A 24,876-nucleotide genomic window follows, 5' to 3' on the forward strand; every position below is an offset into this window, starting at 1 on the left:
ATCAGCGGTTAGGAGCCCGGAAAGGCGGGGGGCCGAGTTAGAAACGGCTGATGACGCCAGAAGAGAGAACAGCGTGGCTTGGCGTGGCGGGGCGGCTGAGGTAAGATGTGGTGGTGGTTGACTTCATCTTTGCTGTTACGCCGCTGCCTTGTCTCTTCTGCCCCCTCGGAGGTGGTACTCTACCTCGGTCAGCGTCCGGGTCACTCTCCTCTAAAGGCTCTTAGGACCGACCTAGATTCTCTGGTGCCTGGAGCCTTAGCACAAAATGGCGCTCGCACGGGCAGCCGGGAGTCGGATGGGCTCAGCAGCGAGCTCAGGCGGGCTTGGACAAAGGCAGCTTGCAGGGGGCGGGGGCGGGGCGGGGCGGGGCGCGGCTCTGTGGCGTTGCTGCCGCCGCGTGGGGCTGGCGCTGATGGTCCCACCTCAGGCCGCGGCTGTGCGCGTCTTTGAGATATTTGGAGCGTGGAAGTGTTCGGAGTGGGGGTGGGACTGGCGGGAGAAGTGGAGGGGAGGCGGGCTCACTAATGCCTGGGGAGACAAGGAGAGTGACTTCTGGTTGTCCTTTAGAAACCACTCGCGGTCAGTCTGCCCGGATATTGCGAAGGAGGAATTTTTGGCAAGGGTAAGGGCTTTTTGATTTTTTGTGTGATCCTGCAGGTTTTGGTATGAACAGGATTCGGATCCACGTCTTGCCGACCAATCGGGGGAGGATCACCCCAGTGCCCCGGTCTCAAGAGCCCCTGTATTGTTCATTCACGCATCGCTCATGCTCGCAACCTCGTCTGGAGGGGCAGGAATTTTGCATTAAGCATATCCTTGAAGACAAGAATGCGCCCTTCAAGCAATGTAGTTATATATCGACGAAGAATGGGAAAAGATGTCCCAGTGCTGCCCCGAAGCCTGAAAAGAAAGATGGGTATATGTGTAGATGTTTTTGTCGTTTGTACTTTTAGTTTTAAAGTGAGAGCGGAATGGGGTATGATGATGTGGGCTTTAGCGTAGCTACCGAGTTGTTAACTAAGGTGCTTGTATAATTGGGATTACAGTATGCATATTTCCTTGGAAAATAAAAAAATTAAAATGGTGAAAACTGGAAGGACACTACCTCCAGTTGGGCCACACAGCTCATTTCTTTGGATATTTTCCTTTATCTTTAAAATATAAGGAATACTCTAGATTTTTCTTTAACCGGGGGACCATGGCTTTTTTGGCCATCTCTGAACCTTGTTAAATCGTAGGCAGATAGATGTGTATTATTCTGGGAAAGGCTTAATAGCTTTCAGTATCTACAAAGGTATCCATACAGGAGCAAACTTTACTAGATAATTCTGCATATACCTTTTAGTTTTAAAATTGTGTGTGACATCTTATTACTACTATGTATTAATATTGAAATAAAATATAGAGTTGCCTTCTGGAAGCAATTTTGAAAGATGAAAGAATTTCTTATTTGTTGTGAGATGTCAGCATTTTTATAGCTGAAATGTTTTGGTTGATGGGGATAGAGCACTACATTATACTACCTGTATTTCCCTTTAGTAAAACCAAATAAGTTGACCTTGGGCCAGTTTAATTACTCTGCCTCCCTGAATTTTAAATATTTGCAAATGAATATAATGGTCTATTTAATTTCCTGAAAATGATCTAAGCATCAGTGAGTACAAAAATCATTGAACTTTTTAAAGAAAGAACCTGAGTATAGAATGTTAATATTTGTTTCCTTAGGGTCTCCTTCTGTGTTGAACATGCCCGTAGGAATGCCCTGGCACTTCATGCTCAGATGAAGAAGACCAATCCAGGGCCTGTGGGTGAAACACTCTTGTGCCAGCTGAGCTCATATGCTAAGACAGAGTTGGGGTCTCAGACTCCAGAAAGTAATCGCAGTGAGGCCAGCCGAATTCTGGGTAAGGATCTTCTCTCCTAGAATGAAAAGGGAGGAAGAAAGGTAACAAAAAACTTACTTTGGTTTTAGCACAGTGCCTTGAATATATATGATACTGGATAATACAATGTTACTAATTGATTAGCATTTTGGTGAGATTCCAGGATTGCTGGGTTGTTCACCAGTTCTTTTCAGTTTGAAGTAGTGTATGTATACTTAGGTTCACTTTCTCAAGTTTATAACTATTTTCTTCATGGTTGTTTTTATACTTACCATCCTTGATAGGTAAGGTAATTTCAGGAAACAATTTTGAATTGGACTTTCTAATTGAGGGCATGGTTAACTTGCCTAATGTTAAGATTTGGGTTGATGTGTTAAGTAATCTAGTGTTGTGTGGAGTTATAAAGGTGGGAAGTCTTAATAGCTGCTCTCCCTTCCTTGCCTCAGATGAAGACAGCTGGAGTGATGGGGAGCAGGAACCCATTACTGTGGATCAGACATGGAGAGGTGACCCTGACAGTGAAGCTGATAGCATAGACAGTGATCAAGAAGATCCCTTAAAGTAAGTTTTAATTCCACATAAAGCCTTTAAATATTTTATGTAGTTAGTATGTGGAATGTAGTGCTGCATACTGTTAAACGATTAATATTAATAACCTAAGAGGGTTGAAGATAGCATAGGTATTTGTGAGCAAAAACAGCTTCCGTATGTTCAAGTGTCAGGATTCATCACCATCTTGCTTCAGGGCAGGATTTGATTCTTTTTTAGAAGTCTTGGATTTGAGAAAAATTTTAGACATTAAATTCTGTACCTGAGAAAGTATAGGAGAGAAAATAGGACATTTCTTGGACATAAGAGTGGGAGGTCAGTAGAGAAATGCTTAGATCAGTTAGAAAAGAGAAAATTGATATGAACGTGTTCTTGGCTTATACCTCAGGAATAATAAAGTGATTGTGTTTGCATAGCTACATTTTTGCAAAGTTAAATTTTAAGAATTTTAGGATATTTCAAGAATTTTCTTTGGTTTTATGCCTAAGAAAGAGAAACTGATTTAGAAGCTAGGAAGTGAATAATTAGCCTAATTATATCTTACTACAGTTTTCCTCTCTGCATTATACATGATCATCTTAGGAGCTGTAGAAAGGTAAAAACATGGCTACTCCTAAGTCTCATATTTCTTTGGGTGAAGTTTAATTTGTTTTTTTTTCTTCTTTCTGACTTCTGTTTCTCAATACTTTCTGACAGTTTTGGTAGAAGTATTTAAATAAAGAGGTGATGAATTTTTGACTAGAATTTTTGTTGAACTTCAGTTTTCAGAGTTTTCTTCATTGGCTCGGATTCTGAGGTTTGTAAGAAGTTACTGAGGATTACATTTTCCGAGGAGAATAATTTCATCTATTTCTCTTGAGTAACCTCAGTGTAGTCAGCAGTTCGGGAAATACTTTTTTATTTATTTATTTTTTTAATTTATTGATTTTTAGAGGGGGGGGGAGAGAGAGAGAGAGAGGGAAAGAGAGAGAGAGAGAGAGAAAGGGTAGGAGCAGGAAGCATCAACTCCCATATTTGCCTTGACCAGGCAAGCCCAGGGTTTCAAACCAGCAACCTCAATGTTCCAGGTTGACGCTTTATCCCACTGCACCACCACAGGTCAGGCGGGAAATGCTTTTTTGAGAAATTCATCTAAGTATTTTGAGAAGGAAAGTTTGTTGTATAGCAAGATTCTTTCACAGGTCCTGGTCAGGTTGCAGCGTGGCCCAGTATGCCAAGATTGTGTGTTCAATTCCTGGTCAGGGCACATATAAAAATCAACCAGTGAAGGCATAAATAAGTGGAACAACAAATCAGTGTTCCTCCCTTCCTTATCCTCTTTCTAAAATCAAAACAAACCAAAAAAGATTCTTTCACAGTAGTAACTTGATGCCAAGCATTTGAACCTTTTTTTTTTCATTGTGCTTCTAGAAATACCAGACTTGTTGGTTTGAAGAGGTATGTGCTCTGTAGGTTCACAAAGTGACTGTTGGCGTGGTAAAACACTTAGCTTTGAAGGTCCAGAAACTTGACTTTATCATTAGTAATCTGAAGATAAATGAATGAAAATAGAAGACCGTCTCTAGATGACACATTCATATTAATCTAACTTAAAAGAGACTGCTATATAAGCCAAAATATTAGTTATTGTGAAAAGTAAAACTGTTAAAAGGACTAGGTATTTGATGTTAGTTTCTCCTAAAAGGAACATACAAAGGGCAAAATTTCCCAGATATGTCCAACTATTAGGAAATGAAATATAGGGCTTTTTAATAATTCTGTCAGGGAGCCTGACTGGGTGGTATCACAATGGATAGAGTGTCAGCCTGGACCCAGGCTTGAAACCCCAAGGTCACTGGCTTGAGCCCAAAAGACACTGGTTTGAAGCCCAAGGTCACTGGCTTCAGCAAAGGGTCACTCTCTCTGCTGTAGCCCCCCTACCCCATCAAGGCACATATGAGAAAGCAATCAATGAACAACTTAAGTGCTGCAACTATGAGTTGATGCTTCTCATCTCTCTTCCTGTCTCTTGCTTAAAAAAAAAGTTCTCAGTGAAATTATCCAGAAAAATTTTTGGCTCATTAAAATATCTGCAGTTTTAGGAATATCAGTAGTATTGTTAATTGTCTGCTAATATTTTATTAATATGGCTACATATTACTGTCTTGTTGTGTTTAATACAAGTATTTATTTAATGAAATTATTATTTTAGCGAAAGAGACAGATAGGGATGGACAGGAAGGGAGAGAGATGAGAAGTATCAGTTCTTCATTGTGGCACCTTAGTTGTTCACTGATTGTTTTCTCATATATGCCTTCACGGGGTGGGAGGGGGCTACAGCTGAGCCAGTGACCCCTTGCTAAAGCTAGTGACCATGGGGTCATGTCTGTGATCCTGTGCTCAAGCCAGATGAGTGTGCACTCAAGCCGGTGACCTTGGGGTTTCAAAGCTGGGTCCTCTGTGTCTCTGGTCAGGCTGAAATTCTCTCTCTCTTTTTTTTTTTGCTAGAGATACAGAGAGAGGGACAGATAAGGACAAACAGACAGGAAGGGAAAGGGATGAGAAGTATCAGTTCTTTGTTGTGGCACCTTAGTTGTTCATTGATTACTTTCTTACATGTGCCTTGACTGGTTGGGGTAGCTACAGCAGAGTGAGTGACCCCTTGCTGTTCAAGCCAATGACCACGCACTCAAGCTGTTGAGCCTGTGCTTAAGCTGGATGAGCCCATGCTCAAGCTGGTGACCTCAGGGTTTTGAACCTGCATCCTCTGCATCCCAGTCCGATGTTCTATCCACTGCACCACTGCCTGGTCAGGCTGAAATTCTTTTAATTAAAATTTTTTTATTTTTGGCAACAGTGTTGGACATAACTGGGTGCACTTTTTGAATTATGAACGATTTACAGCATGTACCTTTGCTTGCTTGTTTCAGAAAGGGTCCTTTTTGTATTTAGGTTGAGGTTGTTAGAGATTGACCTAACTAGAGTTACTGTTGGCATTGTTTCCTTTTCCCTTTGTAACCATTTACTTAATTGCTTTGTAAAAGTAATTTTTTTTCTTAAGTGAAATGCCAGGAGGCAGAGAGACAGACTCCCACATGCGCCCCAACTGGGATTCACCTGGCAAGCCCCCTACCCACTGATGCTCTGCCCATCTGGTGCCACTGTTCCATTGCTTGACAACTGAATTATTTAAGTGCCTGAGGCGAGGCCATGGAGCCATCCTCAGTGCTTGGGGCCAGTTTGCTCCGTCTGAGCTGAGGGTGTGGGATGGGAAGTAGGGAGGGGTGGAGAAGCAGATGGTTGCTTTTCCTGTATTCCAAGAGGGAATTGAACTCAGGACATTCACATGCTGGGCTGACGCTTTACCACAGAGCCAACTGGCCAAGGGCATGGTTCCTGTATTATTTTATTTTAAAATTTTTCTATTGATTGAGACAGAGAGAAAAGCATCAACTCATTGTTCCACTTAGTTCTATTTAGTTGTGTGCTCATTGATTGCTTCTCCTTAGTACCCTGACCGGAGATCGAACCCATGACCTTAGCGTGTGGGGATAATGCTTACTCTACAGTCACCTGGCCAGGGCTGTGTGGCTGCTGCTTTATGTACTTAGATTTCTGTTTGGCTAGATTTCTGGTGGTTCTGAAAGACGGTTGTGCTGTGGTTTTGTAATTTTTTTTTTTTTTTTTACAGGGACAGAGAGAGTCAGAGAGGGATAAATAGGGATAGACAGACAGGAACAGAGAGAGATGAGAAGCATCAATCATCAGTTTTTCGTTGCAACACCTTAGTTGTTCATTGATTGCTTTCTCATATGTGCCTTGACTGCGGGCCTTCAGCAGACTGAGTAACTCCTTGCTTGAGCCAGCGACCTTGGGTCCAAGCTGATGAGCTTTTTGCTCAAACCAGATGAGCCTGTGCTCAAGCTGGCGACCTCGGGGTCTCGAACCTGGGTTCTTCCACATCCCAGTCCAACGCTCTATCCACTGCGCCACCGCCTGGTCAGGCGGTTTTGTAATTTTTAAAAAATGTTTATTTTATTGATTTTAGAGAGGAGAAAGGTGAAAAGGGAGAGAGAGACAGGAACATCAATCTCTTCCGGTGTGTGCTCTGACCGGGGATTGAACCAGCAGTCCCTGTACTTTAGAACAATGCTCTAACCAGCAGATCTGTCTGTCCAGGGCTGGTTTTGTTGGAATTCTGGAATTTTGATGTGGTTGTGGTTCCAAGTACCACATTTACCTACTCCATCTAAACTGGAAGCTTCTTTCTTGAAGATGAATTCTAACAATGAAACCTTGACTTATAGCCCAGGCCAGATAGCTTGGTTGGAGCATCATCCCGATATGCCAAGATTGTGGGTTTGATCCTTGGTCAAGGAACATATAAGGATCAACCAATGAATGCATAGATGGGTGGAACAGCAAGTTGATGCTTCCTTCTTTCTCTCTCAAACCAAATAAGACAAACCTTGATATATTTGTGCATGTCAGAGCAAGGGTAGTTAGAACAACTAGCTGTGAATGTCTGGAACATCCATCTTTATATATAAGTGACCCATTTGTCACATGAACTAGGCATTCATATTAGGGTGCTCAACCCCTATGCTCTCGTTTGATTTGTGGTAAGTTCTAATTGTAATATCTTTCCATTTATAAATTCTAGTTCCCACACCATTGGTTAAATTCTCTTCTGATAGGTACAGTGAATTTAATTTCATTTTAATAAACTTTATATAGCATAAGGACTCTTATTTTAGGTTTGCAGGTGTAGCCTGTTTTCCTGAAGACATAACCTGGTTACCTTGTTTAGACATTAGTTTTAAAACCTATTCACATTTTTTTTTTATAATCTTGGGTTTTGTCATTTCTATAATATGCTGGTTTTACTCTTGTTTCTGTTTTTAACTTCTGTTCACTTATTTTTACTTCAGAGTACTTTGTAGTTATACTTCTCTTCTACACAGGTAGTCTTGACTCATTTATATTTAAGAAAAAACTGGCAGAGATTACTTGCTTTCATTTCTAAAGTTAATAATTTTATGGGTTTCAGTGACTTAACAGCTGCTCTTAAAGCATAATTTTTGGATTTAAAATTAGTCTAAGTATGTAGTTTGTATGTATTCTAAATAAAAAATAATTTTAGTCAAAATATGAAAATATTAAGTTACAGTGTCTGTCAAGCTTGCTTTTCTTGGTATAGAATAATCACACAAGACAAATAGAACCAAAAAATCTTTTAAATTAATTTATAATTTTTTTTTTTTTACAACAGAGGGGACAGATAGGGACAACAGACAGGAAAGGAGAGAGATGAGAAACATCAATTCTTCATTGCACCACCTTAGTTGTTCATTGATTGTTCTCTCATATATGCCTTGATGGGGGGTTGGGGATCTCCAGGCGAGCCAATGAACCCTTGCTCAAGCCAGCAACCATGGGGTCATGTCTATGATCCCACGCTCAAACCAGTGTGACCCTGTGCTCAAGCTGGTGAGTCTGTGCACAAGCCAGATGAGCCCACCCTCCAACCAGAAACCTCGGAGTTTTGAACCTGGGTCCTCTGCAACCCAGGCCGATGCTCTATCTACTACGCCACCTCCTGGTCAGGCTAAATTTGTAGTTAATCTTTTAATTTTGAGTTACTTTGTAACTTCATTAATCACTAGAATAACCTTTTCTTAAAAAAGTTCTGTTGGCAGCAGAAGTTAATAAAGTTGATGTGGATTATCTAGATCAGAGGCCCCCAAACTGCAGCCCGTGGGCCACATGTGGCCCCCTGAGGCCATTTATCTGCCCTGCTGCACTTCTGGAAGGGACACCTCTTTCATTGGTGGTCAGTGAGAGGAGCACAGGATGCATCTGCCTCCTCAGTATTACTTCAGGTGATGTGGCACGCACTCCTCAGGGCTCTGGAAGCCTGTCATATCACTTGTTATGGCTAGCAGTGACAAATATGGAACCAGACTTTGACCATCTCATTAGCCAAAAGCAGGCCCATAGTTCCCATTGAAATACTGGTCAGTTTGTTGATTTAAATTTACTTGTTCTTTATTTTAAATATTGTATTTGTTCCCATTTTGTTTTTTTACTTTAAAATAAGATATGTGCAGTGTACATAGGGATTTGTTCATAGTTTTTTTTATAGTCTGGCCCTCCAACAGTCTGAGGGACAGTGAACTGGCCCCCTGTGTAAAAAGTTTGGGGACTCCTGATCTAGATCTTTGGTAATTAGGGTTAACCCAAGGTACTGTTTTTATTGTTTTGTTTTGTTTGTTTGTTTTTAATGATTTTTAGAGAGGAGAGAGAGAGGAAGGGCAAGCCCAGGGCTTTGAACTGGCGACCTCATCGTTTCAGGTTGTTTTACCACTTTGTGACCACAGGTCAGGAAGGGCACTGTTTTTTGAACAAGAAAATGAGCTGAGGACGGTGATTAACCATTGTGACCAGTGTTTGAGGGCTCGTGTATGTAAGCTCCAATATAGGAGTGTATTTTTAAAATAGAAGTTGTAATTCTTTATCTTTTAAATTTTAATTAAATTATATTAAGGTACAGGCTATAATAAATTGAGCACTTTTAGGTTGTCCTGACTGATAAGTGATTTTTCTGTATTATTAGATGGAATAAGAATGTAGATTAATAAAAAATTTTTTGAGTGTTTTGTAACAACTTTTTTTTTGTAGCTTTACTTTTTTTTAAACAATGCAGATAACTTCGAAAAAATAATGGAATATCTTTCCTTTCTCATATTGTGAAATCATATATTAGTGACCATTCTTGGAGAGTTTTCTTCTTTTTATGTATTTTTCTATTTTCAATTTTTAAAAATCTTTCTTTTGTTTGTTATTTGTCTTTGTTTTACTTTCTTTTTTTAAAAAATAAATTGAATAGTAAAATGGATGAAAAGATTCTTGAGGTGATTGTCTCGGCACTGATTGCTTATTAAATAATGTCTATTCCCTTTTTTAAGCTTGGGTTTCATTATTTTGTTTTCTTACGCTTTGCTGAATTTTCTATTTATTTCAGACATGCTGGTGTCTATACAGCTGAAGAAGTGGCTCTGATTATGCGTGAGAAACTGATTCGTTTACAGTCTTTGTACATTGATCAGTTTAAACGACTTCAGCATTTGCTCAAAGAGAAGAAGCGGCGTTACTTACATAATCGCAAAGTGGAACATGAAGCTCTAGGCAAGTTTTATGCTAGTTGCAGCAACCTGTTGTAGGTTCAACATGTGAACCCACATGCTGGTAGTAGTTAGATTTATTATCTCTTAATATCTGGAATGGAGAAGAGTTTGCTTTTGAAACTGCCTATCTTATGGCCCAAAATTTTTCTGTTCTTGTTAATTTGGAGACAAACCCTTGATTGGTTGGCAGATAACATCTTGGCTGTTGTGACTCTCCAGGTAGTAGTCTCCTGACTGGCCCAGAAGGGCTTTTGGCCAAAGAACGAGAGAACTTAAAGCGTCTAAAATGTCTTCGGCGGTATCGTCAGCGCTATGGAGTAGAAGCCTTACTGCATAGGCAGCTGAAGGAACGCAGAATGCTGGCCACAGATGGAGCTGCCCAACAGGTAATTTGTGTATGTACTTCTAAGGTGCATACATTTGCTTTATTTATAAAGTTAAGGTAGGTAATCATCAAAGCATTGTTGTACAGTCTTGGCTCTGACTTCTGACTTATTGGATGTGGGGTATATTGAAAGAGCACTTAATCTGCAAGTCTGGAGACACAGGTTCTAGTCTTAGTTCCCGTCTGACCAGTTCTGTGCCTGCATTGATTACTTCTCTGGGCCTCTGTTCTCATCTGCAAGTTGAGGGATTGCCGTGCGTTTCTCAGTTCTTTGGTTCAAATATTTATTAGTTCAGAAATAGGCACATGTTAAGCCAAAGTTGCTTGAGAATCTTGTTTTAGGAAGCTGGAAGAGTGGCAGAATAGTATGGGAAGTCGGGTTGATAGAAAGCAGAATTAAGTGATCACTCTTAAATTTGTTTCTTAGGCCCTTGGTCTCTGCTTCAATAAGGGTTTTTTGTTTGTTTGTTTGGTTTTTTTGGTGGTAGAGACAGAGAGGGACAGATAGGGACAGACAGGCAGGAAGAGAGAGAGATGAGTAGCCTCAATTCTGCGTTGCGGCTCCTTAGTTGTTCATTGTTCTCTCATATGTGCCTTGACGGGGGGCTATAGCAGACAGAGTGACCCCTTGCTCGAGCCAGCGACCTTGGGCTCAAGCTGGTGAGCCTTGCTCAAACCAGATGAGCCTGCACTCAAGCTGGCGACCTGGGTCCTCCACATCCCAGTCTGATGCTCTATCCACTGCGCCACCGCCTGGTCAGGCAAGGGGTAATTTTATTTTTATGTTTTATTTGTTGAGGTTCAGTATAAAATTACAATTTTGAAAAGGATTCTGCTAAAAGATAAAGTAGTTTGAAAACCTTTAGTCTGTATCACACTTTTATAATAGATGAGAAGTAAATTCAGATTTGGGTTGACTTGTGCATGAGATGAAAAATTTTACTTTCACCTGACCCAGTGGTGGCGCAGTAGATAGAGCGGCGGACTGGGATGCAGAGGACCCAGGTTTGAAACTTTGAGGTCACCGGCTTGAGCATGGTCTCATCTGGTTTGAGCAAGGCTCACCAACGTGAGCCCAAGGTCATTGGCTTGAGCAAGGGGTCTCTTGCTCTGCTGTGGCCCCCCCTTGCCCCGTCAAGGCACATGAGAAAGCAATCAGTGAACAACTAAGGCACAGCAACAAAGAATTGATGTTTCTCATCTCTCCCTTCCTGTCTCTCTGTCCCTATCTGTCCCTCTCTCTCTGGCATACACACAAAAAAATTATTTTCCTTTTACATAGTATTGGTGAATAAATTTAAATGTTGAATTTTTTAGCTTTTAAAGATAGATGTACCTTTCTTACATGTTAAAGTATTCTCACAGGTAATTGATTGTATGTTCTTTTGAGTGTTGGTTGAATTTCTTTTTAACTTAATCTGTTTGTTTTTTTTTTTCATTTTAGGCTCATACCACTCGTTCCAGTCAGAGGTGCTTGGCCTTTGTGGATGATGTTCGTTGTTCTAATCAGTCTCTTCCAATGACCAGACACTGCCTTACCCGTATCTTTTTACTTTTTTCAGTTTGCTAGCTAGACTGAAGGCTAGTGGGAAACTGATAATTTGCTTAATTGAAGGTTTTTGTTTTCCTTTGGCCCTTAATCAAGGCCAGCAGTTTGCTGAAGCTGCTGGTTTCAAGCAGGAGCCTAAAGAAATGTCTTTCTATGGTCTGTTGGCCATTTCATAACTTAAGAAATGTAATGGTCAATTCATTAGAAAGAAACATGAGTTATTGGTGACAGGTGTGGGCTAATATTTAATTGTTAGTTAATACTGGAGTTGCAGGATACAGAGATCCTTGATTTAACCTGTTTATTAGAATTATAATACTGTTAAATCCAGTTACTACAGAACAATTACTGTGGGTTTTCTACCAGTAACAGTAGGACAGTTCTGAACTGTGAGCTTCCTTTGAGTATTATCCTTTTGTGTGGTCAGGGTCCTAACTTATATTTTTAGACTTTATTCAAATTAGAAACTTAACTGTTTCCAAAAATGAGATGATTATCCCCCAGTTAGTTTGCTTTTGATCCGTCATAGTATCTTTTGATTCTGCTGTAGGACTATATTTACTATCAGACTACAAAACTTTTTGAACTGTTCATTATTTTGTGAAAGTACATCTTTATTATGGACATTAATCGAGAAAGTTATTTTTACTGTAAAAGCCTTGGTTAAATATGATTTTTATTATATGAAAGGCATAAATAAATCTTGCTGGATTACATTTGCCTGGCAAGAGATAAAATATATTGGGAAAGTAAAATGTATTTTTTTCAGTAGGAGAACTTTCCCTTGGTCTTTTGAAAGGAAAACTGACTTTTAAAAACAAATATTTAACCAATTTATTATTATTTATTTATTAATTTAGTGATTTAACGAGAGAAGAAGTGGGAGAGAGGGGGACATGGAGTTGTTCCTATATGTGCCCTGACAGGAGATAGAACCAGCAACCTCTGCTCTTTGGGATGATGCTCTTAACCAACAGCTATCTGGCCAGGGCTATTAATTATTGCAGTAAGAATTACTTCATTAATATATAAAACACTTGTGCAAAGTAATTAAAAACAAGTTAAATGCTCAAATATAATTGGGCAAAAGCTGTCTTTGGACAGATTAAGTAGAAGTGGCTGATGGTTGAATAGTGCTTATCATTACTATAAAAAATGAAATAGTAAATAAGACAAGTGCTTTGATCTATGAATTTGATAACATATTAATGAGTGAATTTCAAAAGTTCGTGATGGTGCGGTGAAATGGACCCTCTAAATGCTGCCAGGGGGAATAGGCTTTTTAGAAAGCAGTTTGACAATATTTATATTCTTTGCTATAATGTCTGGGAATTTATTTTAAGGAGATAATGAAATGCAGACCAGTGCTACATAAAATTTCTCTAATTGGAGACAGTCTTAAAATTTCAGAAATGGGAGAGAGGTAATCATGATACAACATAATATGGAATATGTTTTGTCATTAAACATTTAACAAAAGTTATAAAGGACATGGGAAAGCATATGGTAATAACAAAAATAGGATATGGAATTCTGTAGAGTATGTGGGGTTTTTTTTGGTAGAGTATGTTTTAACTACATGAAACTAAATACTGGGAGGGAGTAAAATAGAAATGTGACTATTGGATGGTGGGGTTACGAATGCCCTATTTCCGCCTGCTTTGTACTTCTCAGGTTTTCAGTAGTTTGAATTACTTTATTAGGCAAAAATTCCCAATTTACAGGTATTAAGGAGTATTTTAGAATTTTCTTATGGTGCTATATATTCAAATACTTTATGAGAATATTAATATTTTAAAAAGCAAAGTTGAAAATGAAATGTATTTAAAAAGAGAAGGGAAGTATTTTTTATGCTCTTTTTCTTTCTACTTCATAGTTTCCTAAGTCCCTTACCCTTCCTTAAGTCCTTATCCCAGAGAAAGATGCGACTGCCATTGGTGACCTGTTAACTCTTTACTCTGGTCTAAAGGAGACAGCACTGGCCTGAAAGTGAAGGACGCAGACACTAGTTGTAGGTCAATTTGTTTCCTTCTCTTTGTCTCTGTTGTCCCCATCTGAAAGGATTGGGGTGGAGGAGGATGGGGGTTTTCCAGGATACATGATATTAAATAAAAGACTTATGAAAGTCCTTTAAATTCCATGAAAAGAAGTTTGATTAAAACATTTAATGGATTAATATTTTAAATATTAATAATTTAAATAAGATTGGGTTTATTTTAAGCACATAGAAACTGCAAAGTCTGTTCTCATTAAATTCATGTTTGTTCATTTGCTCATTCATTTTCATTCAGTAAACATTTATTTTGTGTACAATTTATTCTTCCTTTAGAGTAGGAATTCTCAACTGGGGGTCATTTTGTCCCATTTAGCAATCTATGGAGACCTTTTTTGCTTGTTATACATTACTCCGATGGAGGTGCTACTGACATCTAGTGGGTACAGGCCAGGAATGCTGTTGAACACCCTGCAATGAACAGGACAGCCAATAATGTCGTTAGTGCCAGGGTGTAATGGATTGAAATAATGGCTTTATTCAAGAATTTTTATTCAGTTTAAAAATTGTAATGTAATTAGATCTTTTAGTTTTTAAAAATTCCTTAAAATTTTATTTTTAAATATTTATTTTGCAGTTACAGTTGACAGTAATCCTGGATACAATCAATTTGTAGAAAATTGTGCTTTCTTACTTTAGTATAAGCCCAAATTTGAAATAATAGGAAAATAACCATGCAGTCAGGATTATCAGAAATGATAACACTTAAGTTTAATGTGCTTTGTAGAGTAACTTGAACTGTAATTTTGTTACTTTATCTACTCATGATTTCAGTTTTGATTCATCCTACAGAGCTTCTTTGTCAACTTGGAAATAATAGCCCTTTTCTGCTTTTCTGCTTCTAGCCTTAACATCATTGGCTGTCCTGTTTGAGCTCTTAGAGTGTTCCTGGAGTACTTTCTATCCATAGGCTTTCATAAGCAAAATTATCTTCGTTCCTTTCTCTTTGGGATAATAACAAGACTCCCCTGTATTAACACCCCCCCACACACACACACATACACAAAAGGGTATGGAAATATATATATTATTTATATATATTCTGTTTTAATTTTATGGATTTTAGAGAGAGACACACACAGGAATATTGATCTGTTCCTGTATGTGCTGTGATCAGGGATTGAACCGGCAGTACTCTAACTAAGCTATCTGGCCAGGGCTGGAAATATATTTTTACTTACTTTTCAGGATATGATAGCTAGTCACTATTACTAGAGTTTCCATTTTCCCAAGTCCTCTGCTGTTTAAAAAAAAAATATTATTGCCTGACCTGTGGTTGTGCAGTGGATAAAACGTCGCCTTGGAACTCTGAGGTCACTGGTTTGAAACTCTGGGCTTGCCCAGTCAGGGCAAATATGGGAGTTGATGCTTCCTGCTCTTCTCTCCTCTCTCTCTTTCTCCCTCCCTCCCTCCCTCCCTCCCTCCCCCCCTCCTCCTCCCCCCTCCCTCCTTCCCCCCCTCTTTATCTTGCTTTCTCTTCCCTCTTTAAAATGAATGAATAATATCTTTAAAAAAAATTATTGGAGGCCTGACCTGTGGTGGCGCAGTGGATAAAGTGTCGACCTGGAAATGCTGGGGTCGCCGGTTCAAAACCCTGGGCTTGCCTGGTCAAGGCACATATGGGAGTTGATGCTTCCAGCTCCTCCCCCCTGTCTCTCTCTCTCTTCTGTCTCTCTCTCTCTCTCCTTTCTGTCTCTCTCTCTCTCCCTCTCTCTCCTCTCTAAAATGAAAAAAAAAATTATTGGAAACAACATCTTGCAAACTTTGCCAGTCTGCTTAATGGAGTGGAGACAAGTTTGTATCTCTTGACTTTTTTTTTTTTTTTTTTTTAGTTTTTTTTTCTTACAGAGACAGAGAGAGGGATAGACAGGGACAGACAGACAGGAACGGAGAGATGAGAAGCATCAATCATTAGTTTTTCGTTGCATGTTGCAACAACTTAGTTGTTCATTGATTGCCTTCTCATATGTGCCTTGACCGCGGGCCTTCAGCAGACCGAGTAACCTCTTGCCTGAGCTAGCAACCTTGGGCTCAAGCTGGTGAGCTTTTGCTCAGACCAGATGAGCCTGTGCTCAAGCTGGCGACCTCGGGGTCTCGAACCTGGGTCTTCCGCATCCCTGTCCGATGCTCTATCCTCTGCGCCACTACCTGGTCAGGCTCTCTTGACTCTTTGAAGAGGTTGGTAGAAGTCTCTGTGGGGTATTTTTGTTTGTCATGACATGCTGTTTCTGAATAGCTGTATATTCTTAGGCTTGTTACTGCTTTTTGCTTAGCACTGTATTTTCAGATGTTTTGTGTTTGACCTTAAAAAAGAACAAGATTAGTGTGTCTAGTTTAAATGACTAGGATGTTGAAATGGAGGTTGGGGACTACTTTTAAAATTACTGAAAGAGTAGAATTAGAAAAATTTAATAGCTACATTTGTTTCTGCATCAGATGTAACCAATTATCTTGTGTAGTCTAGACCTTGTTTTACATGGCAGACACTTCCTTGATTTGTACCTCCCATAGATCCATTTTATTTTCCTTGACCATTTTTCTACAGATATCTGTCAGGACACGAATCAGGTTCTCTTCAAATGCTGCCAGGGGTCTGAAGAGGTACCCTGCAACAAAGCAGTTCCTGTAAGCCTCTCTGAGGATCCCTGCTGCCCACTGCATTTCCAGTTGCCTCCTCAGATGTATAAGCCCGAGCAGGTACTGTCTGTGCCAGATGATCTGGAAGCCGGCCCCATGGATCTGTACTTGAGTGCTGCTGAGCTTCAGCCCACTGAGAGTTTACCTCTGGAGTTCAGTGATGTAAGTTAGAGAAGCTCTGCTCTTGTTAGCCCTTGAGACAAGGCCTTATTTATTAATGGCAAGAATAGGTTGGTCTTTTGTGGTCAGGAGAGTTGATAAAGTTTTTGAAATGATAATGTGCATGATTGTGTAAGCATATACATTTAGAGACAGTTTAAATTGGCAGAAGTTTTTCTGAGGGAATTATAAAAGAAATTGTAAACTAAGGGAAGTTAGAAAATCAAGATTATGGTTGGATTTGGTGCAGCCAGAAAATTTGGTAACCATCCACAAGGTGAGTGATTCACTGAGATCTTATACAAACAAGTTCTGATATATACTCGTTAATGTTTATTTGTATTTTGGTTCTGTGTAGTAAGGGGTTTCATTTTCAGATTAATGTGTGTCCCAAAAAATCTAAACCTTACTTCTGGTTACTGTTTTTCAATTTTGATATGTTATTACATAGGACTAGAACAACAGGGATCTCCCTGAATGTTGACTTTTATAACCTTCTAAGTAGTACACTACTCTGCCTTTTTCAGCTTGTTTTTATTAAGTGAGAGGCAGGGAGGCAGAGACAGACTCCTGCATGCACCCTAACCAGCTGAGATCTACATGGCAGGCCCCTTACTGGGCGATGATCTGTGCATCCGGGGCTGCTGGTCTGTTGCTCAGCAACTGAGCTATAATAGCACCTGAGGTGCTGCCATAGTGCCATCCTCTGTGTCTGAGGCCAACTTTCTCAAACCTTTCAAGCCATGGCTGCAGGATGGGGAGGGTGGGGATTGGAGAGGGAGTGGAGAAGGAGATGGTCACTTTTCCTGTGTGCCCTGACTGGTAATTGAACCTGGGACTTCCACATGCTGGGCTGACATTCTACTGTTGAGCCAACTGGCCAAGGCCTTCAGCCTGATTTTTGATTGGTCCCTGATTGGTCCCATCCCATATACCCAGCTCAGATTTTGTTTCCTAATTAGCACTACCCTACTATTTGACTTTAGGGATACATTGGTCTTTGTCTTGGCACTTTGTTAAATCTTTAGCCTTTTGGATCAAGGTCTTCATTATTCTGAAGTCTTGAATTTTATACTAAAGGTACTTGTGTATAACCATGACCTGCTTAAGGTGACAAATCTAAATGGAAAATTCAATAATAGGTTGCAAGATTGTTTGCCAAGGGTGGAAGCGATTTGAGTGGCCTCAAGATACACTATAAAAAGATGCTAGGTTAGAGTAATAAATGGCATTAAGAATAAACTGATAATTTTCCTCCTCCTTTTTTTAGATTTATGTTATTTATGAGTATAATAAATTTATGGTTTTTATTACTTCATTTATAATAAAATTTTTTATAATCCTGATTATATTTGCTCTTTAAAAAGTTTCAAAAAACTTAAAAAAAAAAGTTTCTTTCACACAGACTCATAAAATTTGAGAACTAGAAAGGGGTCTTAGAGATAGACTCCAGTGTTTCCAAAACTTTTCCACTGAGATTATATTGAAGAGAGTCAATGGATAGATAGCTCTAGGCTGGGAAGGATAGATTTTTGTCTCCTTCATTTTACATGTGTAGAAAACCCAGAGAGGAACTTTTATTTTTTACAAACTTAGTAATATGAGCTTTGTAGGATCTAAAAAAAAAGGACCTAAAAACCACCAAGTTTTTTTCAAATATTAATGTACATATGTAAAAGCTTAGCATGTGTTTTATATAGGTGTACTAGGTTATAATGTTTGTCATTTAATAATTTCTAGAGCCATTTCTGTTTTGATCACTTTGCTTTTCCGTATTCACCTTTTTTTACCATATTAGTTTTAAATGATGTTTTCTTTCTCAAACTTTTGATAATCTAGAGTTAAGAAAATATGACTCAATATGTTTGAAGAATATATTATTTGCTCTTTGAAGAATATTTATGCAAAATACTAAAGATCGTAAGATGTGATTATAGACAACTGACATTTAAATCTTAATTTAAGAAAAATTTAAAAATACATATTGTCAAATCTGTTTATATGTGACATGGAGTTCTTAAAGAATATATGAAGGAAAAAACCCTTACTTTTGAGAATCCAATGTGTTTTTAAGATGGACCTTTGTTAGAGGTAAAAATAAACATTCTGCTATTTGTAATTGATAATCTGTTGTATTCATATTGATGTGTTTTTGATGAACCACATTGGTTTTATTCTTAATCTTTGGAGGTAAAAATTTTCCAGAAATTGTTGAAACAAAATTTAGTTTTAGGAAAGAATTTTTTTTTTTTTAAGTGAGAAGAAGGGAGATGAGAAGCATTGATTCATAGTTGCGGTGCCTTAGTTGTTCATTGATTACTTTTTCATGTGTGCCCTGATTGGGGGGGGGGGCTCCAGGAGAGCCAGTGACCATGGGGTCATGTCTGTGATCCCACACTCAAGCCAGTGACCTTGGGGTTTCAAACCTGGGTCTTCAGCATCCCAGGCCAACGCTGTGCACTGTGCCACGACCTGGTTAGGCAGGAAAGAATTTTTGTGGCCCCACAAGTTCTGGATATATTAGTATAAAATTTTTCTGTGAGAAAAGTGATTTCTTAATTATATAAATTTCACCAAGCAATTTTGATCCCTATGTTCTTAGATATCATTTCTATAACTGTCAATAAATTCTGATAACTTTAGTCATGGGAAGTAAGGTATGAGTTATTAGTATGTGAAAAAATTCAGCCTTTAATTTTGTATATTACACCTGTCTTATTTTATGTGCTTTAATCCAAGGGTATTTGGCAAGGAACATCCTAATAATTTAATCCTAATAACTGAGTTTGGTCTATGTGTGTGGTTTTTGAGATCAGAACAGTCGGATTCTCTTAAAATGTTTTGATGCTTGCCTCTAAACATTCCTGTTGTGGTAGGCATTTCTGCTAATTGTTTCTTCCTCTCTTATTTTAGGTTCCTTTCCCCAATTTTAATTCTTGTTAACAGACAGCATTGTGAATATGTGAGAAAAGCCTTATCAGTATCTATTTTCCTTTAAAAACATTACCCTACCATTATCATCTTGACTTGGAAACCTGTGCCTCACCACTTAAATGGGTTTTTTTAAATTCCAAGTTTATTTATTTATATAATGTGCATAGTAAAAGAATCGAAGAAAATAGTTCACTTTCTTGTTAACCATGTGAGAACACTGGTTTCTGTGGCTATTACAGAAGTTTCTGAATATTACACATCTGAAATGAATGTTAGATAGCTGACTGTATCCTTTTCTCTGTGTTTCTGCTTAAGTTCAGCAGCTGTAAGTCCAGTGTTCTGTTCTTTCTTTCTTTCTTTCTTTCTTTCTTTCTTTCTTTCTTTCTTTTTTAAAAATTTTTTATTTGCCTTATTTTTTGCTCCCTAAGACGTACTTTCCCCCCAAAAAAGTGGAGGGGGAAATGCCTGTGCATCTTATGGAGCGAAAAATACAGTATTTTATTAAATATTTTAACACACCATTTGGTTCAGAATTTTTTTTTTTCCTTAAAACCCTAGGTTTATAGTCAGATGCATCTTACGGGGTGAAAAATTTGGTATTGATTTTAGAGAGGAAGCGAGAGAGACATTGATATGTTGTTCGATTTATTTATACATTCATTGGTTGATTCTTATATGTGCCCTGGCCAGGGATAGAACCTGCAGCCTTGGTATATCAGGATGACGCCCTAACCAATTGAAATACCCAGCCAGGTTTCATTCTTTCTCTTTTTTATTTCTTTTTACCTTTAATTATTTTGAAGACATGATTCTTGTTTTTGGTGATTCACTAAAGGGAAAGGATTTTAAACTCTTTTTAAGACTTGTTTGAAAGCATAGAACTAAGTGAGCTTCTCATGAAATTAGATTACTGGAAACATGGAATCTATAAAAGTGGATTGGATGCAGGAATGTACAAACCTTTGGGTAATTTTCACTCTTAGGTAGGAGAGTTTAGTGATATAAAAGTGTTTCACACATTGTCTGAGCCATTGCAATAGTTTAGGTCCTGAATCAAGGCCATTGGTTTATAGTGGCTGTTGGTTTCAAACAGGAGTCAAAAGCAGTGTTTCCTATAGTCTTTTGGCCATTCAGGACCTCAGTGGGAATGGCCAATTCAGTTGGAAGAAACATAATCTGTAGAACATAATGTCTTTGTCTTTTTCTATTTTTACAGAGCAATTGAACGATGTTAGACTTAAAATTCAGGAACTACTCAGTGGGGATAGGGACTTAACCAAAATAGTATTTTGTAGCTATTAAGAGAGACTTTTGAGTGTTTTGTCCTTTCTCATTTCTCTCTTCTCTCTCTTTTCCTCTTTTGCTTACAGCCTTGCTTTGTGGCTGTTAGGACATTAACCAAGAGACTCATATAGTCCAATAGTTTAAGGCAGTATTTCAGTTTAATTTGCAATTATACTGATTGAAAAAATATACTTTTTTTGTGTGTGTGTGTATTTTTCTGAAGTTGGAAATGGGGAGGCAGTCAGACAGACTCCGGCGTGCCCACCAGGGGGCGATGCTCTGTTGCAATCAGAGCCATTCTAGTGTCCGAGGCAGAGGCCATAGAGCTACCCCCAGCGGGGCCGGAGCCCTGGCTGCGGGAGGGGAAGAGAGAGACAGAGAGGAAGGAGAGGGGGAGGGGTGGAGAAGCAGATGGGCGCTTCTCCTGTGTGCCCTGGCCGGGAATCGAACCTGGGACTCCTGCATGCCAGGCTGACACTCTACCACTGAGCCAACTGGCCAGGGCCAAAAAAATATACTTTTTAAAAGCTACTGTGGTGCTCTGTGCTTTATATTTAGCAGCAAGAAAAAGAATTCTTAATGCTTTTGGATCTTATCCTATTTGTTGGACATTATGAGAAAGCTTTTATTTTTATTTATTATTTATTATTTTTTTAACTGAGAGGAGAGATAGACTCGCACATGCACCCAGACTGGGACGCACTTGGTGATAACTCCTGTCAGGCTGACACTCGAACCAGTCGAGACACTGGCTGCAAGAGGGGAAGAGAGAGGGAAGGGGGAAAGGGAAGGGGAGAGAAGTATGTGCTCACTTCTCTTGTGTACCTTGACCGGGAATCGACCCGGGATGTGCATACACCAGGCTGACACTGTATCCATTGAACAACTGGCCAGGGCCAGGAAAGTCTTTTTGATTGAGGTAGGCAAAGGGTAAGGGAAGTATGGGAAAATTGCTTTGTGTTTGCTGAAAAATATGCTGACTACACCAGTTGGTTCCTTTGGTATTGCTGATAGGCATTTCTCTTTCTTTTCCTAGGACTTGGATGTTGTGGGTGACAGTATGCAGTGTCCTCCTTCACCGTTGCTTTTTGATCCTTCACTAACCCTTGAAGATCATTCAGTCAGAGACACTACTGAAGGCCCAGTGGATATCTTGGCAAGTGCAGAACAGCCCAGCCAGGCTTCCCTCTTGTAGTCACACAACCAGGCAGAGGGGTTTCCCTGCTGGCTCTCCTAGCATGTACTTCCAGGGAGTGAATGGAGTTGTCATCACACGGAGACTGTAAAGGCGTTCCAGGTGACAGTTCTCCAAATGGGCCCTTAGAACCCGTGCTCTCCAATTGGAGACCAGAACACAAATTTATTTACTTAACTCAACAAGGCATCTAGGTAAATTCCTATTGAGGGAGAGTGCAGCAGTGGAATTGTTTTCATCACAGGGTAAGGATAAGTAATGTGATTTGGTTTCTTTCTCTGAGCTTTGGGTGGGATATGAATGGCCCTGACTGAAGACCAGCAGTTATACTATAGCTGTTGGTTTCAAGCAGAGGCCCAAAGGACTGTCTTCCTGTGATCTGTTGGTTGTTCTGAAAACTCAGTACAGAATGACTGTTTCATTCGGAAGAAACAACCTACAGCTCTTCCTCCCATTGGGAGAGCCTCAGGAATGCTTCAAGTAATGACTTCTGACTACAGGGGTCAGGGACAATTAAGTATAGGGAAGAGCAACTGCCTAGCTATTTGATTTCTGCTGTCCTGTTCTTGGTGCTATGATACATGGACATTGATAAGTCAGACTCATGCTTTAGACCACGGCACATGAATTTGTAATCTAAGTGACTTTTCTTTTTAACAGGGCCAGATGCAGATGGCTGGAGATGGGTACAGATCACAAGGATCTCGAACTTCTGAGAAAGCCTCTACACCGCTGCCTCAAAGTGGAATGGCTACTGCTAATGGGAAGCCAGAACACACTTTTGTCAGTTGATAGTGCATTTTGGGAATCATTTGTCTTTGGAGGATTTGAATTTTCCATTCTTTAAACAAGTATTTCTGATTGTCTCGCTAAAGAAGTACCCAGAGTACTTTGTTTCTCTTCTGGGTTGAATACTGTAGTCAAGCATATACTAAATTTTGGAGGAAGGGACCCAGTAATGTCTTAAAGTTGTGGGCATCTTCCCACTCTGGGCAAGGAAGAGAGAGGTGAATCCTGTCAGAGCTATTGGAATCGAGCAAGTATTAAACTCTGCCTATGGGAGAGACATTTTTATAAGGAATTATTTCAAGTTTTAGAACAAATCCACGTGTTTAAGAGGGAGATGTGTACTCTTGGATATGGATGGACCCAATGTTTGGTTATTGCTAACAACCTATGTTTAAGTCTTGTCTCACCTCCTACCTAATTGGGTAATCTGCCCCCCCCCCCCCCCCCCCCCCCCCCCGTTGAATTCTGAACTAGAACCTCATAAAATAACCCACAGGCCTGGGTCCTCCTTAACCATCCATCTTGCTTCAAACCTATATAAAGTTCTGTAGTGACTATCTTATGTAAAATACCATAAATAAGTTATATATAGTTTTTGTTAAATGTTAAAATGTTATAAAAACAGGCCATGGCTCAAATGGTTTGAGCAAGTTGTTCCTGGGCACTGAGGATGGCTCCATAAAATAGCTAAAATAGCTCGGTTGCCTGAGCAAAGGAGCATTGGTCCCAGATGGGCAGAGCATCACCCAGTAGCGGGCTTGCCAGGTGGATTCTGGTCAGGGTGCATGCAGGAGTCTGTCTGCCATTCTGCTTCTCACTTAATAAAAAAAAAAAAAGTTATGAAAATATAAAGCAATCACTTGAATGGATGTTTTGTTCATATTTGAGAGTGTATAACACATACATATACATAGAATTGCAGGTGGTCCTTATGGTGCTGTTTCTAACTATGTAAAACTCCTAGAGAAGTTGGGTCTGATGCTGGATCACAGAGATAGGCATACATTTGTCAAGATCATTTTGATGAATCTAAAGGTAGAGTTAAAATAGAAATTCAGGTAGGGTTAATTTACCTATGCTAGAAGTTATCTGTTATTACAATATAATGCATTATGACAAGGAGGCCAAAGATTATCTTATGTAAGAATTGAACTGAGAGCCCTGGCTGGATAGCTTGATTGGTTTGAGTATTGTCCTGATACTCAGATTGTGGGTTCAGTCCCCCGTAATAAAAAACATCAGTTTTGCTTGAGTTTAAATATTTATATCCAGAGAATGGTTGAAAGTAACTCAGAAGACCCATTGGGGGCCCTAGCTGGCTGCCTCAGTGGATCCAGTGTCAGCCGGGCATATGGATCTCCTGGATTCAGTTCCTAGTCAGGGCAAACATGAGAAGTGACCATCTGCTTCTCTTCTCCCTCCTTCTGCCCCCTTTTCTCCCTCTTCTGCTCCAGCAGCCAGTGTCTCCATTGGTTCAGTTGGTTCCAGTTGTCTGTTCCAGATGAGGTTGCCAGGTTACTTCCAGGTTGGAGAGTGTGTGGGAGTCTGTCTCCCCTCCTCTCACTTAAGAAGAAGCCCCATTGGATGAATTTCCAAGGCCTTTCATAGATCTTTTTTTTTTTTCCTAAATTTTTTTAATTCATTTTATAGAGGAGAGGGAACAGATTGAGAGAGAGGTGGGGGAGAAGCTAGAAGCATCAACTCCCATATGTGCCTTGACCAGGCAAGCCTAGGGTTTCGAACTGGCGACCTCAGCATTTCCAGGTCGACGCTTTATCCACTGTGCCACCACAGGTCAGGCCAGCCTTTCATAGATCTTGAAGTATACTTTGAGTTTGTGGTTCCCACTGCTTTCTTGCCTTTACACCAAGAGAAACTACTAATGCAGCTATAAACAATAGCATGCCTGCTGCTGTAACAAGATTCGACTATCTTACTCCTTTTTTAAACAAAATTATCTACACATCACTAGCTCCTACCCATCACTCAAAATTATTTTGTACACTAACAGGCCCATGAGCGCTTTTCTAGGATAGGGGAGGGGAAGTAGAGGCCAGGGAATTAGCACCCCAGAAATTTTGATAGCCAGTCTTGCAACTCGGCCAGCAATGGTGGTTTTGAGAAAGCCACGTAAGCTAGCTACTCCAAGGTCATGACTTCTATTAGGCACAAGGAAGACCAAGATTTGGTAAAAAAAAAAAAAAGCTTCAGACTGCACCAGTATCTGTGAGAAAGTCTGCTGACAAGTCCCTAGGCAAAATTTCCCTGTTATAATAAATGGTTTAGTACTCTT

The 24,876-nt window shown here is 39.6% G+C and overlaps 1 protein-coding gene, 1 long non-coding RNA gene and 3 other non-coding genes across 6 annotated transcripts; 4 read left to right on the forward strand and 1 right to left on the reverse strand.

The window, feature by feature from the left end:
- Window positions 1–15: 15 nt before the first annotated feature.
- On the forward strand, window positions 16–23,435 carry KANSL2 (KAT8 regulatory NSL complex subunit 2). 2 transcript variants are annotated; one of them, XM_066257971.1, is made up of 10 exons: window positions 16–100; window positions 658–916; window positions 1,726–1,904; window positions 2,330–2,444; window positions 9,436–9,603; window positions 9,822–9,984; window positions 11,428–11,524; window positions 16,131–16,384; window positions 21,636–21,755; window positions 22,455–23,435. In XM_066257971.1, the coding sequence occupies exons 2-10, from the start codon at window positions 666–668 to the stop codon at window positions 22,584–22,586; spliced, it is 1,479 nt and encodes a 492-aa protein (XP_066114068.1). In that variant the 5' UTR covers window positions 16–100; window positions 658–665; the 3' UTR covers window positions 22,587–23,435. The 2 variants fall into 2 exon arrangements, with proteins under 2 accessions (XP_066114068.1, XP_066114070.1); XM_066257973.1 differs by having other exon boundaries at window positions 16,131–16,282.
- LOC136327514 (small nucleolar RNA SNORA2/SNORA34 family) lies at window positions 11,613–11,749 on the forward strand. Its single transcript, XR_010729715.1, has one exon. It is a non-coding gene; the product is annotated as a small nucleolar RNA SNORA2/SNORA34 family (small nucleolar RNA).
- Window positions 20,358–20,490, forward strand: LOC136327516 (small nucleolar RNA SNORA2/SNORA34 family). The gene has a single exon (XR_010729717.1). It is a non-coding gene; the product is annotated as a small nucleolar RNA SNORA2/SNORA34 family (small nucleolar RNA).
- LOC136327515 (small nucleolar RNA SNORA2/SNORA34 family) lies at window positions 22,095–22,231 on the forward strand. Its single transcript, XR_010729716.1, has one exon. It is a non-coding gene; the product is annotated as a small nucleolar RNA SNORA2/SNORA34 family (small nucleolar RNA).
- Window positions 23,192–24,478, reverse strand: LOC136324713 (uncharacterized). Its single transcript, XR_010729131.1, has 2 exons — window positions 24,389–24,478; window positions 23,192–24,182 (listed from the first exon to the last, which is right to left on the reverse strand). It is a non-coding gene; the product is annotated as an uncharacterized lncRNA (long non-coding RNA).
- Window positions 24,479–24,876: the final 398 nt, after the last annotated feature.

The sequence above is a fragment of the Saccopteryx bilineata genome, chromosome 2 (assembly GCF_036850765.1).
Source record: "Saccopteryx bilineata isolate mSacBil1 chromosome 2, mSacBil1_pri_phased_curated, whole genome shotgun sequence".
In the NCBI taxonomy this organism is placed as follows: domain Eukaryota; kingdom Metazoa; phylum Chordata; class Mammalia; order Chiroptera; family Emballonuridae; genus Saccopteryx; species Saccopteryx bilineata.

Excerpts from the sequence above, each read along its gene's own strand:
- KANSL2 (XM_066257971.1), top strand. The coding sequence starts at position 666 with ATGAACAGGATTCGGATCCACGTCTTGCCGACCAATCGGGGGAGGATC. Across the intron at positions 9,985-11,427 it reads CAGATGGAGCTGCCCAACAG|GCTCATACCACTCGTTCCAG; the intron begins GTAATTTGTGTA and ends TTTTCATTTTAG. Across the intron at positions 11,525-16,130 it reads GACCAGACACTGCCTTACCC|ATATCTGTCAGGACACGAAT; the intron begins GTATCTTTTTAC and ends ATTTTTCTACAG.